The sequence below is a fragment of the Schistocerca americana genome, chromosome 1, assembly GCF_021461395.2.
Source record: "Schistocerca americana isolate TAMUIC-IGC-003095 chromosome 1, iqSchAmer2.1, whole genome shotgun sequence".
Classification (NCBI taxonomy): Eukaryota; Metazoa; Arthropoda; class Insecta; order Orthoptera; family Acrididae; genus Schistocerca; species Schistocerca americana.
This window is the reverse complement of record NC_060119.1, coordinates 645,495,950-645,518,856: the sequence shown is the minus strand read 5'-3', so window position 1 is coordinate 645,518,856 and position 22,907 is coordinate 645,495,950. Positions and strand designations below refer to the sequence as shown.

Genomic DNA, 22,907 nt, shown 5'->3' with positions numbered 1-22,907 from the left:
AATGACCAGCAACAAACAACTGTCCATTCGCATGAATGGACACAGGCAGACAGCGTTTGTTGGTAATGAGGATCACCCTGTGGCTAAACATGCCTTGGTGCACGGTCAGCACATCTTGGCACAGTGTTACACCGTCCGGGTTATCTGGATACTTCCCACTAACACCAACCTATCCGAACTCCGAAGATGGGAACTTGCTCTTCAATATATCCTCTCTTCCCGTTATCCACCAGGCCTCAATCTCCGCTAATTTCAAGTTGCCGCCACTCATACCTCACCTGTCATTCAACAACATCTTTGCCCCTGCACTTCTTCCTCGACTGACATCTCTGCCCAAACTCTTTGTCTTTAATATGTCTGCTTGTGTCTGTATATGTGTGGATGGATATGTGTGTGTGTGCGAGTGTATACCCGACCTTTTTTCCCCCTAAGGTAAGTCTTTCCGCTACCGGGATTGGAATGACTCCTTACCCTCTCCCTTAAAACCCACTTCCTTTCGTCTTTCCCTCTCCTTCCCTCTTTCCTGATGAGGCAACAGTTTGTTGCGAAAGCTTGAATTTTGTGTGTATGTTTGTGGTTGTTTGTGTATCTGTCGACCTGCCAGCACTTTCATTTGATAAGTCAAATCATCTTTGTTTTTAGATATATATTTCCTACGTGGAATGTTTCCCTCTATTATAACTATATATATATATATATATATATATATATATATATATATATATATATATATATATATATATATATATATATATGTGGAATGTTTCGCTCTATTATATATATATAATAGAGGGAAACATTCCACGCGGGAAATATATATATATATATATATATATATATATATATATATATATATATATATCTGTGTGTGTGTGTGTGTGTGTGTGTGTGTGTATATGTGTGTGCATGCATATTCCATTGGATCTGAAGAATGATACATACAAAAGATCAGCAACATTGATGACTTTTAGGTTATGTCCATCTATGTGCAACTGAAAAAAAAAAAAACAATTTTATCATAGCACACATACAGGGTGTCCATAAATGTGTGGCCTGATTACAAAATCAAATATTAATTATATTTATGATGCTAAAATTTTTATATGATTTTATTTATTTTTTGGTTACAGTTCTACAGAACTCATAAAGTTTCTGTACAGCTCTGTCTCATTCAACACTTCGGCACAAGGACTTTCTCCCAGGAGAATGCTCAAGGCAATGTGTGGCTAACAGAAACCAAATCACTGATCACTGGTTACTGTGCACCGAAAGTTTGTGCTCCTTTATTGGAAGAAAGCATCTGATGTCAAATTAATCATAAAATGAATGTAAAAGAGACGACAATGATTTCTTGAAGCATGTGTGTTTTCCTGATGAGGCTACATTCCATGTTTGTAGCTCAGTTAAATGCCATGTATGGATGTGGGAATCAGAAAATTCTTATATCATACGAGAACACATTCAGGACAGTCCAAAGGTGTGGTGTGGGTTATTGAGTGGTGATTGAGTGACCGGTCCATTTTTCTTCCTTCAAAACAATGTAAGTGAATATGTTTACCTAGACATGTTGGTGAATTATGCCACTCCCCAGCTACAGCATGTGAGAGACTATCATCTTTCAGCAAGATGGCACTCCCCCTCATTGAAGTCTGGAAGTTGGTGATTTTCTTAATGAAACCTTTCCCAACAGGTGGATTGGCAAAGACAACCAACTTCGATGGCCCATGAGAGCACCTTGCATTATTCCCTTATATTTCTTCCTCTGAAGATATGTGAAAGATATTGTGTAGAAAACAGCAGTTCCTGATACTGTGACATTGCAACAATGCATCAGAGACATGTTTGGCATCACACCAGACATGTTGCAGGATATGTGGCAAGAGATTGAATACTGGCTCTCCATATTTTGTGTGTTACCAGGGGTGCATGTGTTGCAGTGATTTAAATGTTGAAGTGTATTACCTGCATTAAGCGTTTATGTGGAGGTCAAAACATAATGAGTAGAGGCACGTGTAGTATAAAAGAAGTTTCATTTACCTGTATCATGTTTTTATTTTTTAAAAGGTATCATGAGTGGCAAGGTTCGTGCATGCTATCTACATGTATGTTTGCTTTGCTGGTTTTAAAGATGTTCATCTGCTTCCAGCCTTTTGAAATTTCACTAGCACAGCTCTGAGAATACAAACATAACTGTTCTCTCAAACTTCAGCAGTACTGGAGTGGATATAGCGAAATGGTCTCTAAACCTTGCCACTGATGATGCCTTTCAAGAAATAAAGGTGAAACACTTATGGCATTATTATTTTTTTAGTGGTATACAGATAGGCATAACCCCAAAATTATCTGCTTAATACTACATGCAACTGAAGACAACAGGACAACAAAAATCAAGGGCATTCTAAGTCTTTATTATGTGCACACCAATAATTTAATGCCTCAAGCATATGGTGAGTTGATGCCTTAACTAAATTCCAACCTATTTGTAATAACATCTCTTTCTAACAGTTATTTGTAGCATGCACCTAAATCTGATCTTGTGTTTTCCCACTTCTATGAAGAAATGAAAATAAACTCAGATGGAATCTGTTTAGTATACCTTTCTCACCAAGCACTGTTCGTTCTACTTCTAATGTTGGGAAGTTGCTTGTTGTGGACCCCATGTATGGATTCACTCCCAGTAGAGGCTCACCTCTGGATATTTCTTGGTACAGCATTCTCTAGGAAAGTTCCAAAATATTTCTATGAGGAAGCATTTGGCACCATGAAGATAAATCAGAGAAAATGTTGTTAAATTGATATTATTGACAAAGAAACTGCCCTTTTCAATTTTTTGGTCAGTTTTTGAGGCATTACCACTAGAGAGGAAACAAGTGAAACTGGTGTTAGTGCATTTTAGTGGCAATTGGAAGAACTATTCAACTCTAATGAAATCAGATATTAGGCAATGTGTAAATAGACAGACAACAGTGACAGAAATGATCAGAGATGTGGAGTGGCCTCTTCTTATTTGTTGTGAGTAGTTATTTAAAAGTTTGCTCAACTTATTTTCCTTTGAAAACATATAACCAATTTTCAGCTTTACACTAAACAAACAAACTTGTGGTTTCTTCATTACAAACAATATACAATAATTTATATTTTACCATTATTGCTAGATTTGCTATGAAAAGGATGAGTTACCCTGTTATCTGCACTTTTTTGACTGTGATCCAAGAAAGTTCTTTGTAGAAATGTCGTATTCCATCCTCAAATGACAAAATATTCAGTTAGTGTGGGAACAGTTTCACATCTGATCTCAGATACCTTTACCCCAAAATTATTAGGAGAGCAGAGTTTTTTGGGGGTTAGTTAGTAATTTGAAATTACTGATTTGTCCACATGAGATGAGAATAATTAATTTTTAATGAATATTGAAAGGCATAAAACTATTTTGATGATTTACTCAGAAGTTGACTCTCTCTCTCTCTCTCTCTCTCTCTCTCTCTCTCTCTCTCTCTATATATATATATATATATATATATATATATAGAGGGAAACATTCCACGTGGGAAAAATTATATATAAAAACAAAGATGAGGTGACTTACTAAACGAAAGCGCTGGCAGGTCGATAGACACACAAACAAACACAAACATACACACAGAATTCGAGCTTTCGCAACAAACTGTTGCCTCATCTTTCCTGATGAGGCAACAGTTTGTTGCGAAAGCTCGAATTTTGTGTGAATGTTTGTGTTTTTTTGTGTGTATGTTTGTGTTTGTTTGTGTGTCTATCGACCTGCCAGCACTTTCGTTCAGTAAGTCACCTCATCTTTGTTTTATATATATATATACAATAGAGGGAAACATTCCACGTGGGAAAAATTATATATAAAAACAAAGATGAGGTGACTTACCGAACGAAAGCGCTGGCAGGTCGATAGACACAAACAAACGCAAACATACACACAGAATTCGAGCTTTCGCAACAAACTGTTGCCTCATCTTTCCTTATATATATATATATATATATATATATATAAACAAAGATGATGTGACTTACCAAACGAAAGTGCTGGCACGTCGATACACACACAAACAAACACAAACATACACACAAAATTCAAGCTTTCGCAACAAACTGTTGCCTCATCAGGAAAGAGGGAAGGAGAGGGAAAGACGAAAGGATGTGGGTTTTAAGGGAGAGGGTAAGGAGTCATTCCAATCCCGGGAGCGGAAAGACTTACCTTAGGGGGAAAAAAGGACGGGTATACACTCGCACACACACACACATATATCCATCTATATATATATATATATATATATATATATATATATATATATATATATATATATACAAAGATGATGTAACTTACCAAACGAAAGCGTTGGCATGTTGATAGACACACAAACAAACACACACACACACACACAAAATTCAAGCTTTCGCAACCAACGGTTGCTTCGTCAGGAAAGAGGGAAAGGAGAGGGAAAGACGAAAGGATGTGGGTTTTAAGGGAGAGGGTAAGGAGTCATTCCAATCCCGGGAGCGGAAAGACTTACCTTAGGGGGAAAAAAGGACAGGTATACACTCGCACACACACACATATCCATCCGCACATATAAGACACAAGCAGACATGTGTAAAGGCCTTTACAAATGTCTGCTTGTGTCTTATATGTGCGGATAGATATGCGTGTGTGTGCGAGTGTATACCTGTTCTTTTTCCCCCTAAGGTAAGTCTTTCCACTCCCGGGATTGGAATGACTCCTTACCCTCTCCCTTAAAATCCACATCCTTTCGTCTTTCCCTCTCCTTCCCTCTTTCCTGACAAAGCACCCGTTGGTTGCAAAAGCTTGAATTTTGTGTGTGTGTTTGCGTTTGTTTGTGTGTCTATCAACATGCCAATGCTTTCATTTGGTAAGTTACATCATCTTTGTTTTTAGATATATTTTTCCCATGTGGAATGTTTCCCTCTAATATATTCATATCATTAATTTGAATCCATCAATTACGTTTGTTATTGTCACTGTTGCATTTCGAAATCTTTTCTGTCATCTTACTTTCTCTTTCTGTTTTTGCAAGTAGCTTCACTTTGTATTCACCTCCTCCTTTTTACCGTAATCTACCATACAATTTTATCCCGCCTATATATACTCAATAATACATAACCCACTTCCAAACCATAACCAAAATATTTTTTCCACTTTCAACACTACCGCTGCTATAAAATCCACCGTTTCCAGTTCACAAACAGTTCCTTTCACCTATTAAACAACCATTTCGGCTAGTTCTAACAACTTTCGCTTTATTTCCATTTCCATTTTTCCCACATCACTGATCATTTTTAGCCGCTTCCTACAGGTTTTAACGTCATTATTTCTTCGTCAGGCAATTATTAGCCTCATTTTCATAATCTGCCACCACAAAACCACTCCTTTTAATACATTTACACGCAGGTTTTTCGAAATTTTCCCAAATTTCTCCACCCTTGAACGTGTTTTGGCGGCAACACAACCACCTAACCTTTGTGCACATCGTTGTTTACCAACCCAAGTTCACCACAGGATCAACATAGCTCAGCTTTAACCAACACTTTTTTGATTTTTTTCACACCAGATCTCCAGTTGCTTTCTAGTTCACCTTTATCTCTCCCCATATATTTTCATTTTCATTCCAGCCTCAAGTTACACTTTCCACCTTCTAATACCATGTCACCCTCACAACATCCCCACAATGACCCCATTAAGTTTTATTTACATTCCCTCCGCAAACATGCCTTCGCCCTAGCCAGATTACGCTCCCATATTTTATTTTCTCAGGCTTGTCTGACATTTGGCATTACCCCCAAAGGCCTCACACTTAAAGTTCACATCTCTGGCTGTAACCCTTCTTCCCATCAGTCCCTATACCAGTTCCAAACTGAACAACCCATTGCCCTCACCCACCTAATCCTTCACCTACACATCAACTCAGCCAATGAACACACCCGTCAACTCCTATCCTTAATAAAAGTCCTCAATCTTACCTCTCCCACATCCACACTGGCTGTTCAGAGCATCCTCCTACAGGCCAACCGCAAATTAGAACAGCATGCCACCCTCCACCTCAAAAAACTACCCAATCTCCTGGTTTCCCACCTCCGGAAAGGCAATTCACTCAACCTCCACAACCTTTCCAGCAAACCTCAACCTCCTCTCATTGCACACAGACCCAGTCTCTCCAATCTACTCAGTCTCCCAATTCCAGCTCCACTCCCCCCCAAAAAAGGCCTTTACAAATGTCTGCTTGTGTCTGTATACGTGCGGATGGATATGTGGATTCCCTCTACTTCCCTCTTATATAAAATAGAGGGAAACATTCCACGCGGGGAAAATATATTTAAAAACAAAGATGATGTGACTTACCATACTAAAGCGCTGGCAGGTCGATAGAAACACAAACAAACACATACATACACACAAAATTCTAGCTTTCGCAACCAGTGGTTGCTTCGTCAGGAAAGAGGGAAGGAGAGGGAAAGACGAAAGGGTGTGGGTTTTAAGGGAGAGGGTGAGGAGTCATTCCAATCCTGGGAGCAGAAAGACTTACCTTAGGGGGAAAAAAGGACAGGTATACACTCGGACACACACACATATCCATCTGCACATACACAGACACACACAGACATTTGTAAAGGCAAAGCAACTGGAATCACTCAACAGAGGAAAGTCCACTGGACCTGACAGGATACCAATTCGATTCTACACAGAGTACGCGAAAGAACTTGCCCCCCTTCTAACAGCTGTGTATCGCAAGTCTCTAGAGGAACGGAAGGTTCCAAATGATTGGAAAAGAGCACAGGTAGTCCCATAGTCCCAGTCCTCAAGAAGGGTCATCGAGCAGATGCGCATAACTATAGACCTATACCTCTGACGTTGATCTGTTGTAGAATTTTAGAACATGTTTTTTGCTTGAGTATCATGTTGTTTTTGGAAACCCAGAATCTACTCTGTAGGAATCAACATGGATTCCGGAAACAGTGATCGTGTGAGACCCAACTCGCTTTATTTGTTCATGAGACCCAGAAAATATTAGATACAGGCTCCCAGGTAGATGCTATTTTCCTTGACCTCCGGAAGGCATTCGATACAGTCCCGCACTGTCGTCTGATAAACAAAGTAAGAGCCTACGGAATATCGGACCAACTGTGTGGCTGGATTGAAGAGTTTTTAGCAAACAGAACACAGCATGTTGTTATCAATGGAGAGACGCCTACAGACGTTAAAGTAACCTCTGGCGTGCCACAGGGGAGTGTTATGGGACCATGGCTTTTCACAATATATATAAATGACCTAGTAGATAGTGTCGGAAGTTCCATGCAGCTTTTCGCGGATGATGCTGTAGTATACAGAGAAGTTGCAGCATTAGAAAATTGTAGCGAAATGCAGGAAGATCTGTAGCAGATAGGCACTTGGTGCAGGGAGTGGCAACTGACTCTTAACATAGACAAATGTAATGTATTGCGAATATATAGAAAGAAGGATCCTTTATTGTATGATTATATGATAGTGGAACAAACACTGGTAGCAGTTACTTCTGTAAAATATCTGGTAGTATGCGTGCGGAACGATTTGAAGTGGAATGATCATATAAAATTAATTGTTGGTAAGGCGGGTACCAGGTTGAGATTCATTGGGAGAGTCCTTAGAAAATGTAGTCCATCAACAAAGGAGGTGGCTTACAAAACACTCGTTGGACCTATACTTGAGTATTGCTCATCAGTGTGGGATCCGTACCAGATCGGGTTGACGGAGGAGATAGAGAAGATCCAAAGAAGAGCGGCGCGTTTCGTCACAGGGTTATTTGGTAACCGTGATAGCATTATGGAGATGTTTAGCAAACTCAAGTGGCAGACTCTGCAAGAGAGGCGCTCGGCATCGTGGTGTAGCTTGCTCACCAGGTTTCAAGAGGGTGCGTTTCTGGATGAGGTATCGAATATATTGCTTCCCCCTACAAATACCTCCCGAGGAGATCACGAATGTAAAATTAGAGAGATTCGAGCGTGCACGGATGCTTTCAGACAGTCGTTCTTCCCGCGAACCATACGCGACTGTAACAGAAAATGGAGGTAATGACAGTGGCACGTAAAGTGCCCTCCGCCACACACCGTTGGGTGGCTTGCGGAGTATAAATGTAAATATAGATGTAGACTGTCATATGCTGGAAAATGCACATCATGATCTGTTGAGAAAACAATGGACTACACTACCATGCAAAATTGCAACAATACCTCATTTTGTTCCAAAGCTATTAACTATCAAAGAGTGTCTACATTTTTTGGACCCCTTTGCATTTGGTATTGATATCTGGTGACCATGCAAATAGCATACTAACAGACACAATGAATCCTTCCAATGTCAGGAAGCACCCATTCAGTTTGGTTACTGTGACTTCACTGTTTTATTTTTTCCACAGCTGCACTCAAGTCTCTGAATTTTTTCCTCTCTGCTTTTATTTACCTCTCATTTAACAACACTTCAGAAGTGTTTACTTTATTCTTTCAGAGATAAATTTTTGTACACAACACATTTACTTTGCTTTTTTTACGAGAGGCTGTAGCATGTTCTACACTCTCAAAGGCAGGGCCACCTGTAAAAGCAGCCTTGTGGTTTACTAACTTACTTACAAATACTGTGCAGCACTTTATCTGAACATGACCACTAAAAACCTATCTGTCTGCGTGAATGGCCACTGCCAAACTGTGGCCAAGAGACAGCTGAATCACAGAGTTATGAGGATGAAGCCCAACAGTTACTGTGCTTACTTCCAAAAACAGTGTGCACAACTTCAACAACTATTTTACAGGCTGTGTGATCCAAATTCTTTCAATAAACATGATTATTTAATTAAGCAGGTGGAAAGTCTCTGTACAACATATTCATCATTCTCATAACTCCTTTGTCCTCAACCTTCACTAGGCCCTGTCTACACCCATGGCATCTCCTTCCTTTATCCCAGTCCAGTCTCACATATACCTGATACATCCCAGATCAGCTGCATATTCCTGTCATCTTCTCTCCCCTCCCCCCATCCCCAGGGACAGCCACCTTGTGCTACACTCAACAGCTCCCTATCTTATCCCCACCCCCAAGTCCTTGTACACTTGTATAGGTAGACTACAGCATTTTCCCCCATCTCTACACCGCTATGACTCCCCTCCCCACTCTATGTACCGCCCCATGACCCACAACACTTGGGATCGCTGTTCATCACAGTTGGGCATTGGCACCCAGAGATGACAGTGACTGTTTATGTGGGACTTGTGCTTGGATGTTTTTCTGTATCTTTAGTCTACTTTTAAAAACACTTAATATGCCAGTCCACTGCTCAGTGCCACCTCTATCTGGAGTGTAGCAATTTATTTTATTTCATTGTTATTCAAGAAAGACTAAAATTATTTATCTGCACTGTCCGCTTGCCAAATTTCTCTCCAGACTTTTTTCTTTATAAATTCCCTCTACCATTGTGACCAAATTTTTGGTTAGGAATTTACTATGGAGTATTCTTTCATGGTCAAGACTTAATTGAACAACATGTCTCATTTTTACTGCCTTGTACTCATAATCAGCTAAACCATTTTCTACAATTTTTACATCCAAACTACAAATGGTAATGTGGCCTATAAAGAAACTGTCAGCGGCTATTGCACTATGACTTTAAGTTCTTCTTGTAAACTTTGTAGTGGGAAATAATCCAAAACATGATTTCAAAAATTCAGGATAACAAGATTTCAAAAACTCGGTATACACTCAAGGGAGCAGAAGTGCTTGAGTATAGTGTAGATGCCTTCATGGACACACCATGTCTCTATTCATCATGAGCTGCTAAGTCAATCTCTCCATGGTATCATATATCTAAAAACAAAGATGATGTAACTTACCAAATGAAAGCGTTGGTATGTTGATAGAGGAACAAACACACACACAAAATTCAAGCGTTCGCAACCCACGGTTGCTTCATCAGGAAAGAGGGAAGGTGAGGGAAAGACGAAAGGATGTGGGTTTTAAGGGAGAGGGTAAGGAGTCATTCCAATACCGGGAGCGGAAAGACTTACCTTAGGGGGAAAAAGGGACAGGTATACACTCGCACACACACACACACACATATCCATCCGCACATATACAGACACAAGCGGTATCAGACACATTCAGTTCTTGTGCAGTGTAAGAGTTAATGATGTGAGTATATTTACAAGCAATAAATAAATGTAGTCATTATTTAGCAGTTCTATATGCATGTTATTTATTGTGGCTAATGTTCTCACAAATTGGTGACCCCAATGAGGTACACTACCCACAAAAAACAACAAGCATAAAGAAATGCTGAGCCAGAACCAGATTTATTTACAGCTTGTAAACATAAACGCAACATTAACTCACACACAGTACAAGAAGAGATTGTTTCTAGTACCAGAGAGAGACTGACTTAGCTGCTTGGCATGAACAGAGATACATAATGTTCACCAAGGAGTGTACACCTGTGCTACAGCGGAGCTCCGTGCAATGTAGAGGAACTCATAGTGAGCTCAAAATCTGGGCCTTGTATGATCTGGCACTGCCTGTTGTGGAGCTCAAAATCTGTCCTGGTGAGGTGACGGTGCAATACACATTACTGTTATGTGCAGCTTGTTGACCACACTCATTGGATTTGGTGACAAAGTGCAGTAGTGCTGCATAGGTAGGTCAACGGCAGGTAACGGGAATGTGTCTTTACCCCATCAAGTGATGCTGCGGGTGGTTTCTGGGCAACAGGTGGCATAGTCTCAATGTGGTGCCATTTGTTATGCTTAGTGCTGCTATGCTGTGATAAAATCTCCAAATTGCTTGGAGATTGCACTTTGGGGCCATCAATTGGTTTATGAGGAGGAGTACTTTTCTTTTCCTGGTTTCCTTTCTCTACATTTATGGTTTTTATCTCGGATTGCAAATGGACAATTATTCTTTAACTGTGAAAAATTTGTAGAGTATATTCTGGAGGTTGAGCTATCATATTGAGTGTGTACAGCTTCTTTTGGATTGTATGTAATAGTATGAATGAGGTGACAAAATTTGTGATTTCCATGCTCATACTTGATGTCTGCTGTGGATTTACACATCTGGAAGCCCTGCCTAATTGCCAGTAATATTTCAGTCACTATCCTAAGCCGTGCTACGCATAATTTGGTCTTCAGTCTGTAATGATGTAGTAAATAGGCACCCAACATAGGCTCAGATATATTGGATAACATGAAAGTCCATTATAATGGTTGACAGAAACTTAAGTCTACTGTAGCTTTACATCCATTTTTAGTAGTAATAGGAGAAATGCTTGTGCAGTAAGCAATCTGTATGCCAGAGTCTTTATCTGTTGCTCCTGCATTGGTGGAAAGATGCTCACATCAGATCTGCAGTTCCCAGGTATGTATGAGGCAATTGTTTGTCATTTACATACAGTTGTTGGGATACTTTAGTGTAAGTAGCCTGACTGTGAATAACCACAGTGCTTATATTCCCTGTTGTTTGACAGTAGTTGCTCGTAAAGGAATCACCACTCGCCTGTTGCTTTGTTTTGACAGCTGGCAGGGTGGTGATTTTTCTGTTATCATTGATGCTGCCAGTGGTGTCATAGGCATTGACTAGTAGGAACTTGAACGTTTTCTCGTGGTCAGCTGTGCCATTTGTATATAAGTAAATGCAAGGTGTGACACACTTCATAGCCTGTGTCTGGTACCAGCAACCAGTGAGTGCTGCATTATGTATCGTTTTTCACCACTGCAGGCCCTGAGCGATGGAACTGCTGTGAAGCAGCATCTTCTTGTATGGCATGGGTTCATGACTTGTTTTCCTTCTGCATAATCTATTATTGAGTGTTGTACAGTTCAGAGTTACTCATAGGCTGTCAGTTGGTATTCTCGTTTGACAGTGGAGGCTGCTGCCATTGTGATGTCATCTTGAGATTGCATCACTGTCCACACTTTTTCATGCTGAAGGAAGTGGTACACTTGTAATTTCTATCTACAATTTAACATCATTTCTGCTGCATGTCCTCACTGCTATTTTAACATACAATGACAACTGATTAAGCCAGGTAGAACATAATATTGTGTCTTATCTCCTCTGACCCTTCAAAAGTAATGCATTTGTGATGTCAATAATCAGGTGGTACACTATCATTAATATGCTCATTGTTTAACACCTGTTGAAAGCGTTGATCCTGTGATTTGTAGACTCTCTTTAATAAGGTGTTTTTGAGATTCTGGTACCTGTTTCACACTCAAGTGTTTGTGATAATGTCTTATGCTAAAACCAATGTATAAGAACCCAAGATGTTAATTGTCGATATAAAGTGTGTTTAAAATTACTTATGCAGCAATACTATGTTCCAACATATGAACCATAAAGCTGGTTACTGCGGTAAATATGGCAAGATTTTCACTTTACTTTGTGGTGCGTGTGACACACTGCATGCTATGGGAAAAATGCCCAAGTCCTTAATCAGATGTTTACAAGATGATCGTAGATGTGAACCATACATTACTCTTACAGCACGTTTTTGATCTATGAAGACTTAATTTATTAAAGATGAGTTACCCCAGAACATTATTCATTACTGAAATGCAAAATATGTCAACTTATTGATTTGTCTCTCCCCAAGATTTGAAATTATTCTAAGCCCAAAATAAAAAAAAGTTCTGTTAGTAGTTCTCAAATGTGTGTGCAGTTCAAATTCTCATCAGTGGGAACACATGGGAATTTCAGAGTTTTCATCCTATTTATTATTTCCTCATCACATGTTGTATTTATCACTAGTTTGGTACTCCTAGATATGCAGAAATGAATGTGTTGTGTCTTTTTAAAGTGATGGCGAGACCATTCACAGAAAGCCTGTCAATTATACTTTTATGAACACTGTTTACTATTTCTTCTGTTTTTGTATGCACACATTGATTACAGTACTAGTTTCATCTGCAAAAAGAACTAATTCCACTTGTATATCAGACAGAAGATCATTTACATGTATGAGGAACAATAGTGGACCTAAGATTGAGCCTTGGGAAACACTGTATGAAATTTCTCCCAAGTCAGAATAATGTCCCCGGACTATACTGGCTGAATTACTAAGTACAACATTCTGCATTCTTTTGATTAGATATGACATTATTTACTGGTTGGGTATACCATCAATACCATAAAACTGCAATTTAAGTAGGAGAATACTGTCATTTACAGAGTCAAATGACTTAGATATTTGCAGAAAATGACAACTGGTGCTATTTTATTATTTAATGTTACTGAAATTTTGATGATGAACATGTAAATGACATTTTCAGTAGAACAGCTCTTCTGAAATCCACACTGTGATTTGCTGTGGATATTTTATTATTTAATGATACTAAAATTTTGATAGTGAACCTGTAAATAACATGTCCAGTAGAACAACTCTTATGAAATTCACACTGTGATTTGCTGAGGATATTATTGTTACTGAGGTGAGATACTCTAGAATACACCACCTTCTTAAAAGTCCTGGAGGGGTTTGACAATGGTACACTTCAATATCTCTGGAAAAATGCCTTGTGTTAGAGATGTATTATGTTTTCAGGTAATTCAGGGATTAATACATGGGAACAAATCTTTAGAACTCTATTAAAAACACTATCAAAACCAGATGAGCTTATATTTTTGAGAGAATGTAAAATTTTCTTAATTTCAGGAGAAGCTGGTTATGCATATATTTCAATGAATTTGATGAAAACTGCTTTTTCAACATATGTGATTTTTCTCTTGAATTGTTTGTCCCTATACTTTCTACCATATTTAAAAATTATTATTAAATATATTTATTAGCTTTGACTCATCATTTATAGTTCTTCCACTTAGTTCAATAGTGATATTATCCCATTCTGTGTCTGGTCGTTCTGTCTCTTGTTTCACTACATTCCACACAGCCTTAAGTCTGTTGTTAGGATTATTATTTTCTAACATAATGTGCATGTTCCTGGATTTCTAATAATTTTTCTTAGCAATTTTGAGTAATTTTTGCAGTGCGCAACTACTGCAGGATCCCTATTTCTTCTTGTCAACAGACACACTTCCCTTTTCCTCTCACAAGATACTTTAATCCCCCTAGTGATCCATGGTTTTTTACCTGGCTATTTAATGTTCTCTCTGATTAGCTTTTGTGGAAAGCTATTGTCACATAATGATATGAATTTATCAAGGAATAAATTAAATTTTATGTTAGCATTTAGCTTGTTATAAATGTCATTCCATGTCATCTCTTGTAAACTATTCTTAAAAACATTTGTTCTGGAGTCATTAATTATTCTAACTGATTTCCACTGAGGAGTATGCATACTTATTACACTATATTTTTTGAGCATTTGTTAGTGGGTAAACAGTTATGTTTTTGCTCTGAGTTTCACCAAATTATGTGAAGTTGCATGGGAGTTAAAGTCACTATTTGTGCTGTGTTTGGCTACATAGTGCTGTCCAAACTATTGAATAAATTTAATTGTCTGTTGCAGATATTATGGGTCACTTTGAAATATGTACATTTTAGTGTTTTTCTTCTCAGGGTAAAAATATGAAACCAACTTGGCTAACATTTCCATATACCCAGTTATCATTGAATCACCATAGGCCACATTTTAAACAAATACATTTTACTCTGATAATCAACCAAGGTCTGATGAAACTTTTAACAAAATTATGCAATGTCTGGGCATCAAATTAGTCTGTTGGACTGGAAGGTTTAGAGTCTTAAAGAGTGGATAACTAATTGTTTTTTATTCGAGTGACATGCCAGACAAATTTCTGCTACTGTCATTTACTTTATCAGTTTTCAAAAAAATCTTAGAACTGATAAATAGCTTGATTTTAGATTGCTTGTGTGTGTGTGTGTGTGTGTGTGTGTGTGTGTGTGTGTGTGTGTGTGTGTGTGTGTGAACTTTAAAGAGATGTGGAATGACTCCAGTCATTCACCAAAAGTGTTAAGCAGTTATTGTAAGTTATGATTTTATAAGGTACCATCAAATGAAAATGAGACAGATGGAAAGAGGTAAGTACACAGTTTATTATTTCAAAAGTAATCATCATATGATTTCCATATTTCTAGAGCCCTGAAGAAAGATATTCTTGATCACTGATTTACTTTAGCACACCTGAGTACAATCATGGTTCCATAAGCAACCACAAACATCTTTCCATGAAGCCACTGACTGGCTTGTCTCGCAGTGGGATAAACTTATTAACAGATGTGACTACTTTTGAATTAATAAACAGTTCACTTACTTTTTATGGTTCCATACCTCAATCAATAAAAATGGAACCCTTACAGGATCACTCTGTTGTCTATCTGCCTGTCAGTGTGACCGTTAAGAGCATTTTTCTCAGGAACAGATAAATGTATTATATTGAATTTTATGTCAAATTCTAAGGCCTCTGGTTCCTTGGCAGTGTAATAAAAGCAAGCTTCTAAGCCAGTGCAATCAAAAGATGCTGTCATTTGTGTCACACTTTTTTATACTTGCAGACTCACTCATCAAAACCTACAGAGTACTTCCGGTTAAACTAGAACCATACAATTTTGCAAAAAGCAATGTTTCACAGGAAAAAAATCAGAAAATTGTACATTTGTAATTATGTAACACAAACAAATATTTCCGTTATGCGTTTTATCTGATTTCAAACTTAAAATTAAAACATTCTCAAAATACTAGTAATTCCTGGTACCAATATGTTTCCTATACCGGTATCAGTGTTAGGCAAAAACCGTCGAGATTCTTGATTCCCAAGATGAAATATCAATATACATAATTAAGTTTATGTGGAACCCTCGTTGCAAGAGTCCTACTTGAACCTGGCCAGTTTTTTGCTGCCATGGGGCTCATTTTCATTTGACTGTCCCTTACAGTTTACTTATGTTAAACTGCTATAAATTATCTGAGCTTGCTCAGACCGAATTTAACAGAGTAAAATATGTCAGCACTACTACATTTCATGAGATGACCCTAAAGAAGAATTATATCAGCCTTCCTGATACATCACTTTATGAAAAAAATACATATTTGTTTTTATATCCAGTGCTCTGGTGGGGCTTAGCATGAAATTTATTTTGTTTTACTTCTTTCATATTCCTGCAGTTTGCTCATCTTAATGGTTAGAAATTATGATGTATGCATCCCTAAAAGCTAAGATAATAGCAACAGCTATCTATTCTGATAATAGCCTCGTTATGATCTATGGATGTTATATAAACAGCACTGATACATAATAAACAACCGTCATATTCACATCAGTTCCAGATGCTGCATTTCCTCCATAAGTGTATGAAACAATGGTCTCTATATTTTTCTGTGAACCTATTTTCAATGGAATTAGATTTACTTCATATGAATGTTAATTGTGCATTGTCTTTATAAAGTTACATATCAAACTTTATGACTGCCGCTCACCATGAGACTGAATGACACCTGGTGATGCAGTTAGAAATCACAGAAGTGGAGCACAAATGAATGGGAAATCGTTATAATGATGATATTGGTGGCAAATGGGGCAATACACTGATATAAGTAGCTTTGACAAAGGACAGATGCTCATGATGCTTGGGAATGAGCATCTCGGAAATTGCAAAAGTGGTATGCTTTCCACATGCTACTGTTGTGAGCACCTATGAAAAGTGTTTAAAGGATGGTGAACCATGAGTAGGTGGCAAGGTGTTGGACATCCATGCCTCATCACAGAATGCAGAGATCGGAGGCTTCACTGCTCTGTGAAGCAGTATATGCAATGTTGATGACAGAGTATAATGCTGATGCAGGCACAAATGTTCCAGAGCACATCATTCTGTGGACATTGTTGAATATGGGGTCCCACACCAGAAACCTCTACATGTAACAATGTTGCCTAATCAAACACAAGCAATGATTGCAGTGGAAATGAAATCATCTAGATTGGAACATTGATCATCTGAGATGTGTTGCCTGTTTGGATGAATTACTTTTGCTGTTGCATTAGATCAATGGTTGTGTCTGGATACACTGTCATTCAGGCAAAGAACTGTTCAAAACGTGCACAGTGGCTTGGAGGCAGGGTGGTGGAAGAAGTATTATGTTATGGGGGACATTCACCTGTGTTTATGTGGGACCTACAGTAATAATCAAAGGTACCATGACAGCTGTGGACTACATGGACATTACTGTTGACCATCTGCATCCCTTCATGGTTTTTGACTTCCACAGTGTTGGTGGCATCTCCAAACAGCATAAGTGTCCATATCAAAAGGTCAGCATTATGATACAGTGGTTTGAGGGATGGGACAGTGAACTCATGTTGGTGTCTTGGCCACCAAATTTGCCTAACCTCTACGAGGTGTGGCTAGAAAAAAACCGGACTAGTACTGGTGAAACAACAAAACGAATGCAATAAGGCTGAAAGTCGCGTGGCCTGTCACGTGACTCTCGCTCCGCCTACTGCTCGAGTTTCATCTGCCTCCTGCACTCAGTCTGCCCGTGGCATCTGTTTTAAGTAGTTGACGTTTTGTCTGTGCGTCAGAAAATGTTGAGTGTACAGAAAGAACAGTGTGTTAACATCAAATTTTGTTTCAAACTAGGAAAATCTGCAAGTGAAACGTTTGTAATGTTACAACAAGTGTACGGCGATGATTGTTTATCGCGAACACAAGTGTTTGAGTGGTTTAAACGATTTAAAGATGGCCACCAAGACACCAGTGATGACACTCGCACTGGCAGACCATTGTCAGCAAAAACTGATGCAAACATTGAAAAAATCGGTAAACTTGTTTGACAAGATCGCCATTTAACAATCAGAGCAGTGTCTGAGTTAACAGGAGTTGACAAGGAAAGCATTAGGCAGATTCTTCATGAAAGTTTCAACATGAACAAAGTGTGTTCAAAAATGTTCCAAAGTGTCTCACAATTGAACAGAAGGAACGCTGAAGAATGATTTGTTCTGATATCCTGGAAAACATTGAAAGTGATCCCACCTTCTTACAAAATGTTATTACTTGCGATGAATCGTGGTTTTTTACTTACGATCCCGAAACTAAACGGCAATCGATGCATTGGAAAACTCTTGGTTCTCCACGACAAAAAAAAGCACGAATGTCAAAATCGAAATTCAAGGCAATGATGATTGTTTTTTTTTGACACCAAAGGGATTGTGCACATTGATTGGGTACCAGAGGGACAAACAGTGAATCAGCATTACTACATTAGCGTCCTGGCTACCCTACGTGAGCGAGTACGGAGAAAACGGAACGATTTGTGGAGAAAAAAGTCATGGATCCTTCACCAAGACAATGCCTCAGCTCACAGTGCGTTGTCAGTGAAGACGTTTTTGGCAAAACACAACATTCCCATCTTAGATCATCCACCCTACTCACCTGATTTGGCCCCCTGTGACTTTTTTCTTTTCCCTAAAGTCAAGTCAGCTTTGAAAGGAACTAGATTTGAGACTGTTGAAGCAGTAAAAGAAAAAGCGACGGAAGTAATGTATGGACTTACCGAAAATGATCTGCAGCATTGCTATGAACAGTGGAAAATTCGTATGGAGCGGTGTAGAGACCGAGGAGGAGAGTACATTGAAGGAGATAACATGAAATTGTAAATAATTGTAAATAAATGTTTTTTCCAGCATCAGTCCGGTTTTTTTCTAGCCGCACCTCGTACACAATACAACATGGCCAGAAAGCTATTGTGCGCTAGGTTTGCACCCAAAAACAGTCTTCCTGTATTTTACAGGATCTGTGTGACATGTGCATAGACATCTGGTGCCACTTACCTCCTAAAATCTACCAAGAACTTGTGAATCCATGCCACCAGAATTGCTGCTGTATTGCATTCTGAAGGTTGGCCAACAGACTGCTGAGCAGGTGGTCATAACATTTTGGCTCATCATGTATAACATTTAGGGGGTAGAATAATTTTTTCCCAGTGTTATATACAATTGTTCATCTCTGAACTCCATCCGAGGCCATACTGCTTATTCAAAAGTATTATGCACTATGTTTCTGGTAATTTGTTTGTTAATTACCGTATTTACTTGAATCTAAGCCGCACTTTTTTTCCGGTTTTTGTAATCCAAAAAACCGCCGGCGGCTTAGAATCGAGTGCAAAGCAAGCGGGAGTTCTGAAAAACGTTGGTGGGTGCGGCCACAACTAACATCTGCCGTCGAATATATGTAGGCACAAAGATAAATACTGGCACCAAAACCTCTGCGCCAGTAACTAAATTAAAACAAAAAAGGTGGAAGACGAGCCTTTTTCCTCCGCCCCGAGTTTCGACCACTCCATTTTGGTACATTATCCAACGAAATAAATACAAATTCCGTATTGTTCATATTCGAATGTAGCAGCATTTCAATGTACTACGAAAATCCGACTGGCAAGACTGTATGGGATGTTTGTCAATATGGCCAACTCTACGTTCTGAATTTTTTCCTACCTGTGAGAAGAGATGATTGCTAATAGGAACTTTTATGAATTGTGAATCACATGCAGTATTCTCTTCACCATAAGAATAATATGAATATAAACATTTTGCCATGTATTGATTCGTGTTTGCTACTATCTCATTTAAATCCTGTCTGCCTAATAAACTACGAAACTAGAGTGAGACAACAGCAAACGCGGAAGAATATACATATCATGTCATGTTTATATTTGTATTATTCTTATGCCTAATAGTGATACAGTCAGAAATAAAGCACGGCAATTGACTAGATTTTTAAATCTAAGATGACTAATTTCTGTGCAGAATGTACTGAACTAGAGGCGCCTGCAAAGATTTTCAAACGGAGAAAAATTTTCGCTAAAAGTTAGTTCAGTACATCATCTATCATACGCAGTCTATTATTTGGTTCTTGTTGATCATTATCCAAGAAAGCAGTAGTGTAAGTAACAACAAATGTTTCGCTAATGAGACGAGTCCTCTCTATTTTTTATTTGTAAGCGGCAGTAGCGCGCACAAAGGCAAGCCATGCCACGAGCGGTGACAGGCCGTAAACACGCACTATCAGAATGTGACAAACAATGGATGACACAGTACAGTAATGCATTTTCAGCTTAGAGTGACGTAAACACCTATAACAAAGAAAACGGCACTTATCAGATCAAAGACAAATAAGCAATCAATTCAAACCAGACGAAGCACGTGAAAAAGGAAGGGTACCCGTATAAATACGGACGGAGAGACTGATGCATAGCTATGGCTACCTGGTAAAGCTTAACTGCTAAGCTCACGACTCGAACCAAACTACTGCAGCTGTATCGTCATTCATTCGACCTAAATTGTGTCTCATATTACAATTACACAAACTTTGTTTCCATTTAGAGGTGCGACCTAAAATTTTCTCTCCCCTTGAATTTCAAGTCTCAAATTTCAGGTGCGGCTTAGATTCGGGAAAATTTTTTCCCTTGATTTCGAGTCTCATTTTTCAGGTGCGTCTTAGATTTGAGTGCGGCTTGGATTCGAGTAAATACGGTAGTTAGTTTTATGTACCATGGAATATTTTGCATGATAAAGCTTAATTATGTGGAATGAATCATTTTACACTCATCAAAAATTAATTTGTACGTATGGTTACATTCTGCACATTTCTAAGTAGATTTTTTCCCCCAAAAAAGAAAAGAGTATGTACAGAACTTGAAGCATATTTTCTTTACTAAGAGTGACTTTATTCCGTTAATGAAGTGCATAATTAATAAAATATGGGAACAACTTACCAATTCATTTAAAGATTTGACCTTAAGAGGAATATGTGTAAAATCCCAATTGCCACCACTGCTGTATAGGAAGATATAAAAACAATTTCAAGCGTAAGGAAATTGCAATAATGTAGTTTTTAATCTTGTTGATTAGTAACTAATTTGAACTTGAAATAATTTAATTTCTTTTCAGTTTTACTTACTCCATGGTATGGTAATTAGGACTACGAATCCACATCAACACTTCAAGAAAATCCTTAGGTGCATAGACTGGTCGATACTGATTCAAATCTGAAAGAATACACGATGTATAACACATGCAAAGTTGTATGTTACAAAGGTTATATTTTACAATAAAGTATTTGGTAGCTTAAAGTCATGTCAGGCTTTTGAAATCTGTAAGCCTCGAGATCAATATTTATCCTTTGATAATGTATGGATTGTTCTTACGCCTTAGATCAACATTACAAACACAAAAACAGTAAATAAAGACAAATCAAAAAATCTATTAAGAAGGTTGTAACAAAAGGAAAACAGTTTTATGTCAGGTACAGATGGGTAGAGATATGTGTGTGGGTGGTGGAGGAGCAGTCCTAAGCCCTCTCTGCTCCAACAGAACATTTTACTAAAGGAATTTATATTTTTACATGTACAAATTTCCCAATTTCTCAGATAACTTTGGAGAATGAAGTAATATGAGAAACTAAAAATCTCAAAAATGGCAAAGAATTCTAGAAAATTACAAGCTGCATTTAACACACGATACTTTTCAGTTACTTGCTTGAGAGCTTGACCATGTAGATAAGTCTCGTGGTCTGATGAAATGCAGAAAACATTTCAGCAACAAAAAGGCTCAATTGCAGGTTGATCACACCTGGTAACAACAAAAAATGTGACCTGGTTTGTGTGTCGAGAAGTGGAACCAGAAAATCACAGGAAGCTGATGTAAGCAATGTAGAAAGGGTAATATCATCCACCGTCAGTAAGGGGCAGGTAGGGAGTGGGAGGGTGGTGTGCAAGAGGGCCAGTTGTCCCCTCCTGAGATCTGTGACATAACTTTTTATTTATTTCAGAATTATGATGCATTTATAGAATTATCTGTGACTCTCTTTGGACTGTTCTGTAATTGCATTATCTAGGCTAATAGGAACTATTGTTGCTTTCGAAAATGCTGAGTAATTTCACTTGTTTGGTTGTCATGCTCTTCATAGGAAATTAAGCCATCTCCATTGTGTGGTGGTGGTTTGGCACTGTCCTACAGACAGCCATTACAGAAATTGCCAAAATAGCAGCCCCAAACCCCAAACTTCTCCTGTCATTTGGTGGAACAGCCTTATCAAGCTGCAGTAAAAGCTCAGTGTGAGATCCAATGCAGAGCAAGGCAGCAATTGCCAGGGCACTGCTCTCCATCCTCACCAAGACAGTGTCAATCGTTAATTGCCTGGCTAACATCCAGAACCAAGTCACTCAGAGACATCCCTTCCCCCTATTGCACAACTTACAACAGTGGTTCACATTTTTTATGGGCAAATAAGACCTGTTGATGCTTCATCTGTGGGCCCCATTGCAACAGGTGGAAAGATAAAATGTTACCGTATTTACTCGAATCTAAGCCGCACTTTTTTCCCGGTTTTTGTAATCCAAAAAACCGCTTCTGGCTTAGAACCCAGTGCAAAGAAAGCGAAGTTCTGAAAAATGTTGGCAGGTGCCGCCAAAACTAACTTCTGCCGTCAAATATATGTAGCGCTACACAGGCATGCTTTGCAGGCACAAAGATAAATACTGGCGCCAAAACCTCTGGATCAGTAACAAACGGTAGAAGATTGAAAACATTATGCCATGTATTCTTTCGTATTTGCTGCTATCTCATTTAAATCCTGTCTGCCTAATAAACTACGAAACTAGAGTGAGACAAATGCAAATGCGGAGGAATATACATATCATATCATGTCTATATTCGTATTATTCTTATGCTGAATAGTGATACAGTCAGAAATGAAGCACGGCAACTGACTAGATTTTTAAATCAAAGATGACTAATTTCTCTGCAGAATGTAATGTACTAAAGAAGCGTCTGCAAAGATTTTCAAACAGTGAAAAATTTTTGCTAAACTCTCGTTCAGAACATCTTCTATCATACGCAGTCTATTATTCGGTTCTTGTTGATCATTATCCAAGAA

At 38.5% G+C, this 22,907-nt stretch overlaps 1 protein-coding gene across 1 annotated transcript in view; it reads right to left on the bottom strand.

Moving 5' to 3' along the window:
• LOC124625756 (TBC1 domain family member 19) overlaps positions 1 to 22,907 on the bottom strand; it is a 179,099-nt gene that overhangs the window by 114,544 nt on the left and 41,648 nt on the right. The window contains exons 4-6 of the mRNA XM_047149199.1: positions 20,931 to 21,018; positions 20,746 to 20,806; positions 2,597 to 2,717 (exon numbers count right to left, since the gene is read on the bottom strand). Coding sequence (XP_047005155.1) covers positions 2,597 to 2,717; positions 20,746 to 20,806; positions 20,931 to 21,018 — 270 coding nt within the window. The remainder of the gene's footprint in view (positions 1 to 2,596; positions 2,718 to 20,745; positions 20,807 to 20,930; positions 21,019 to 22,907) is intronic.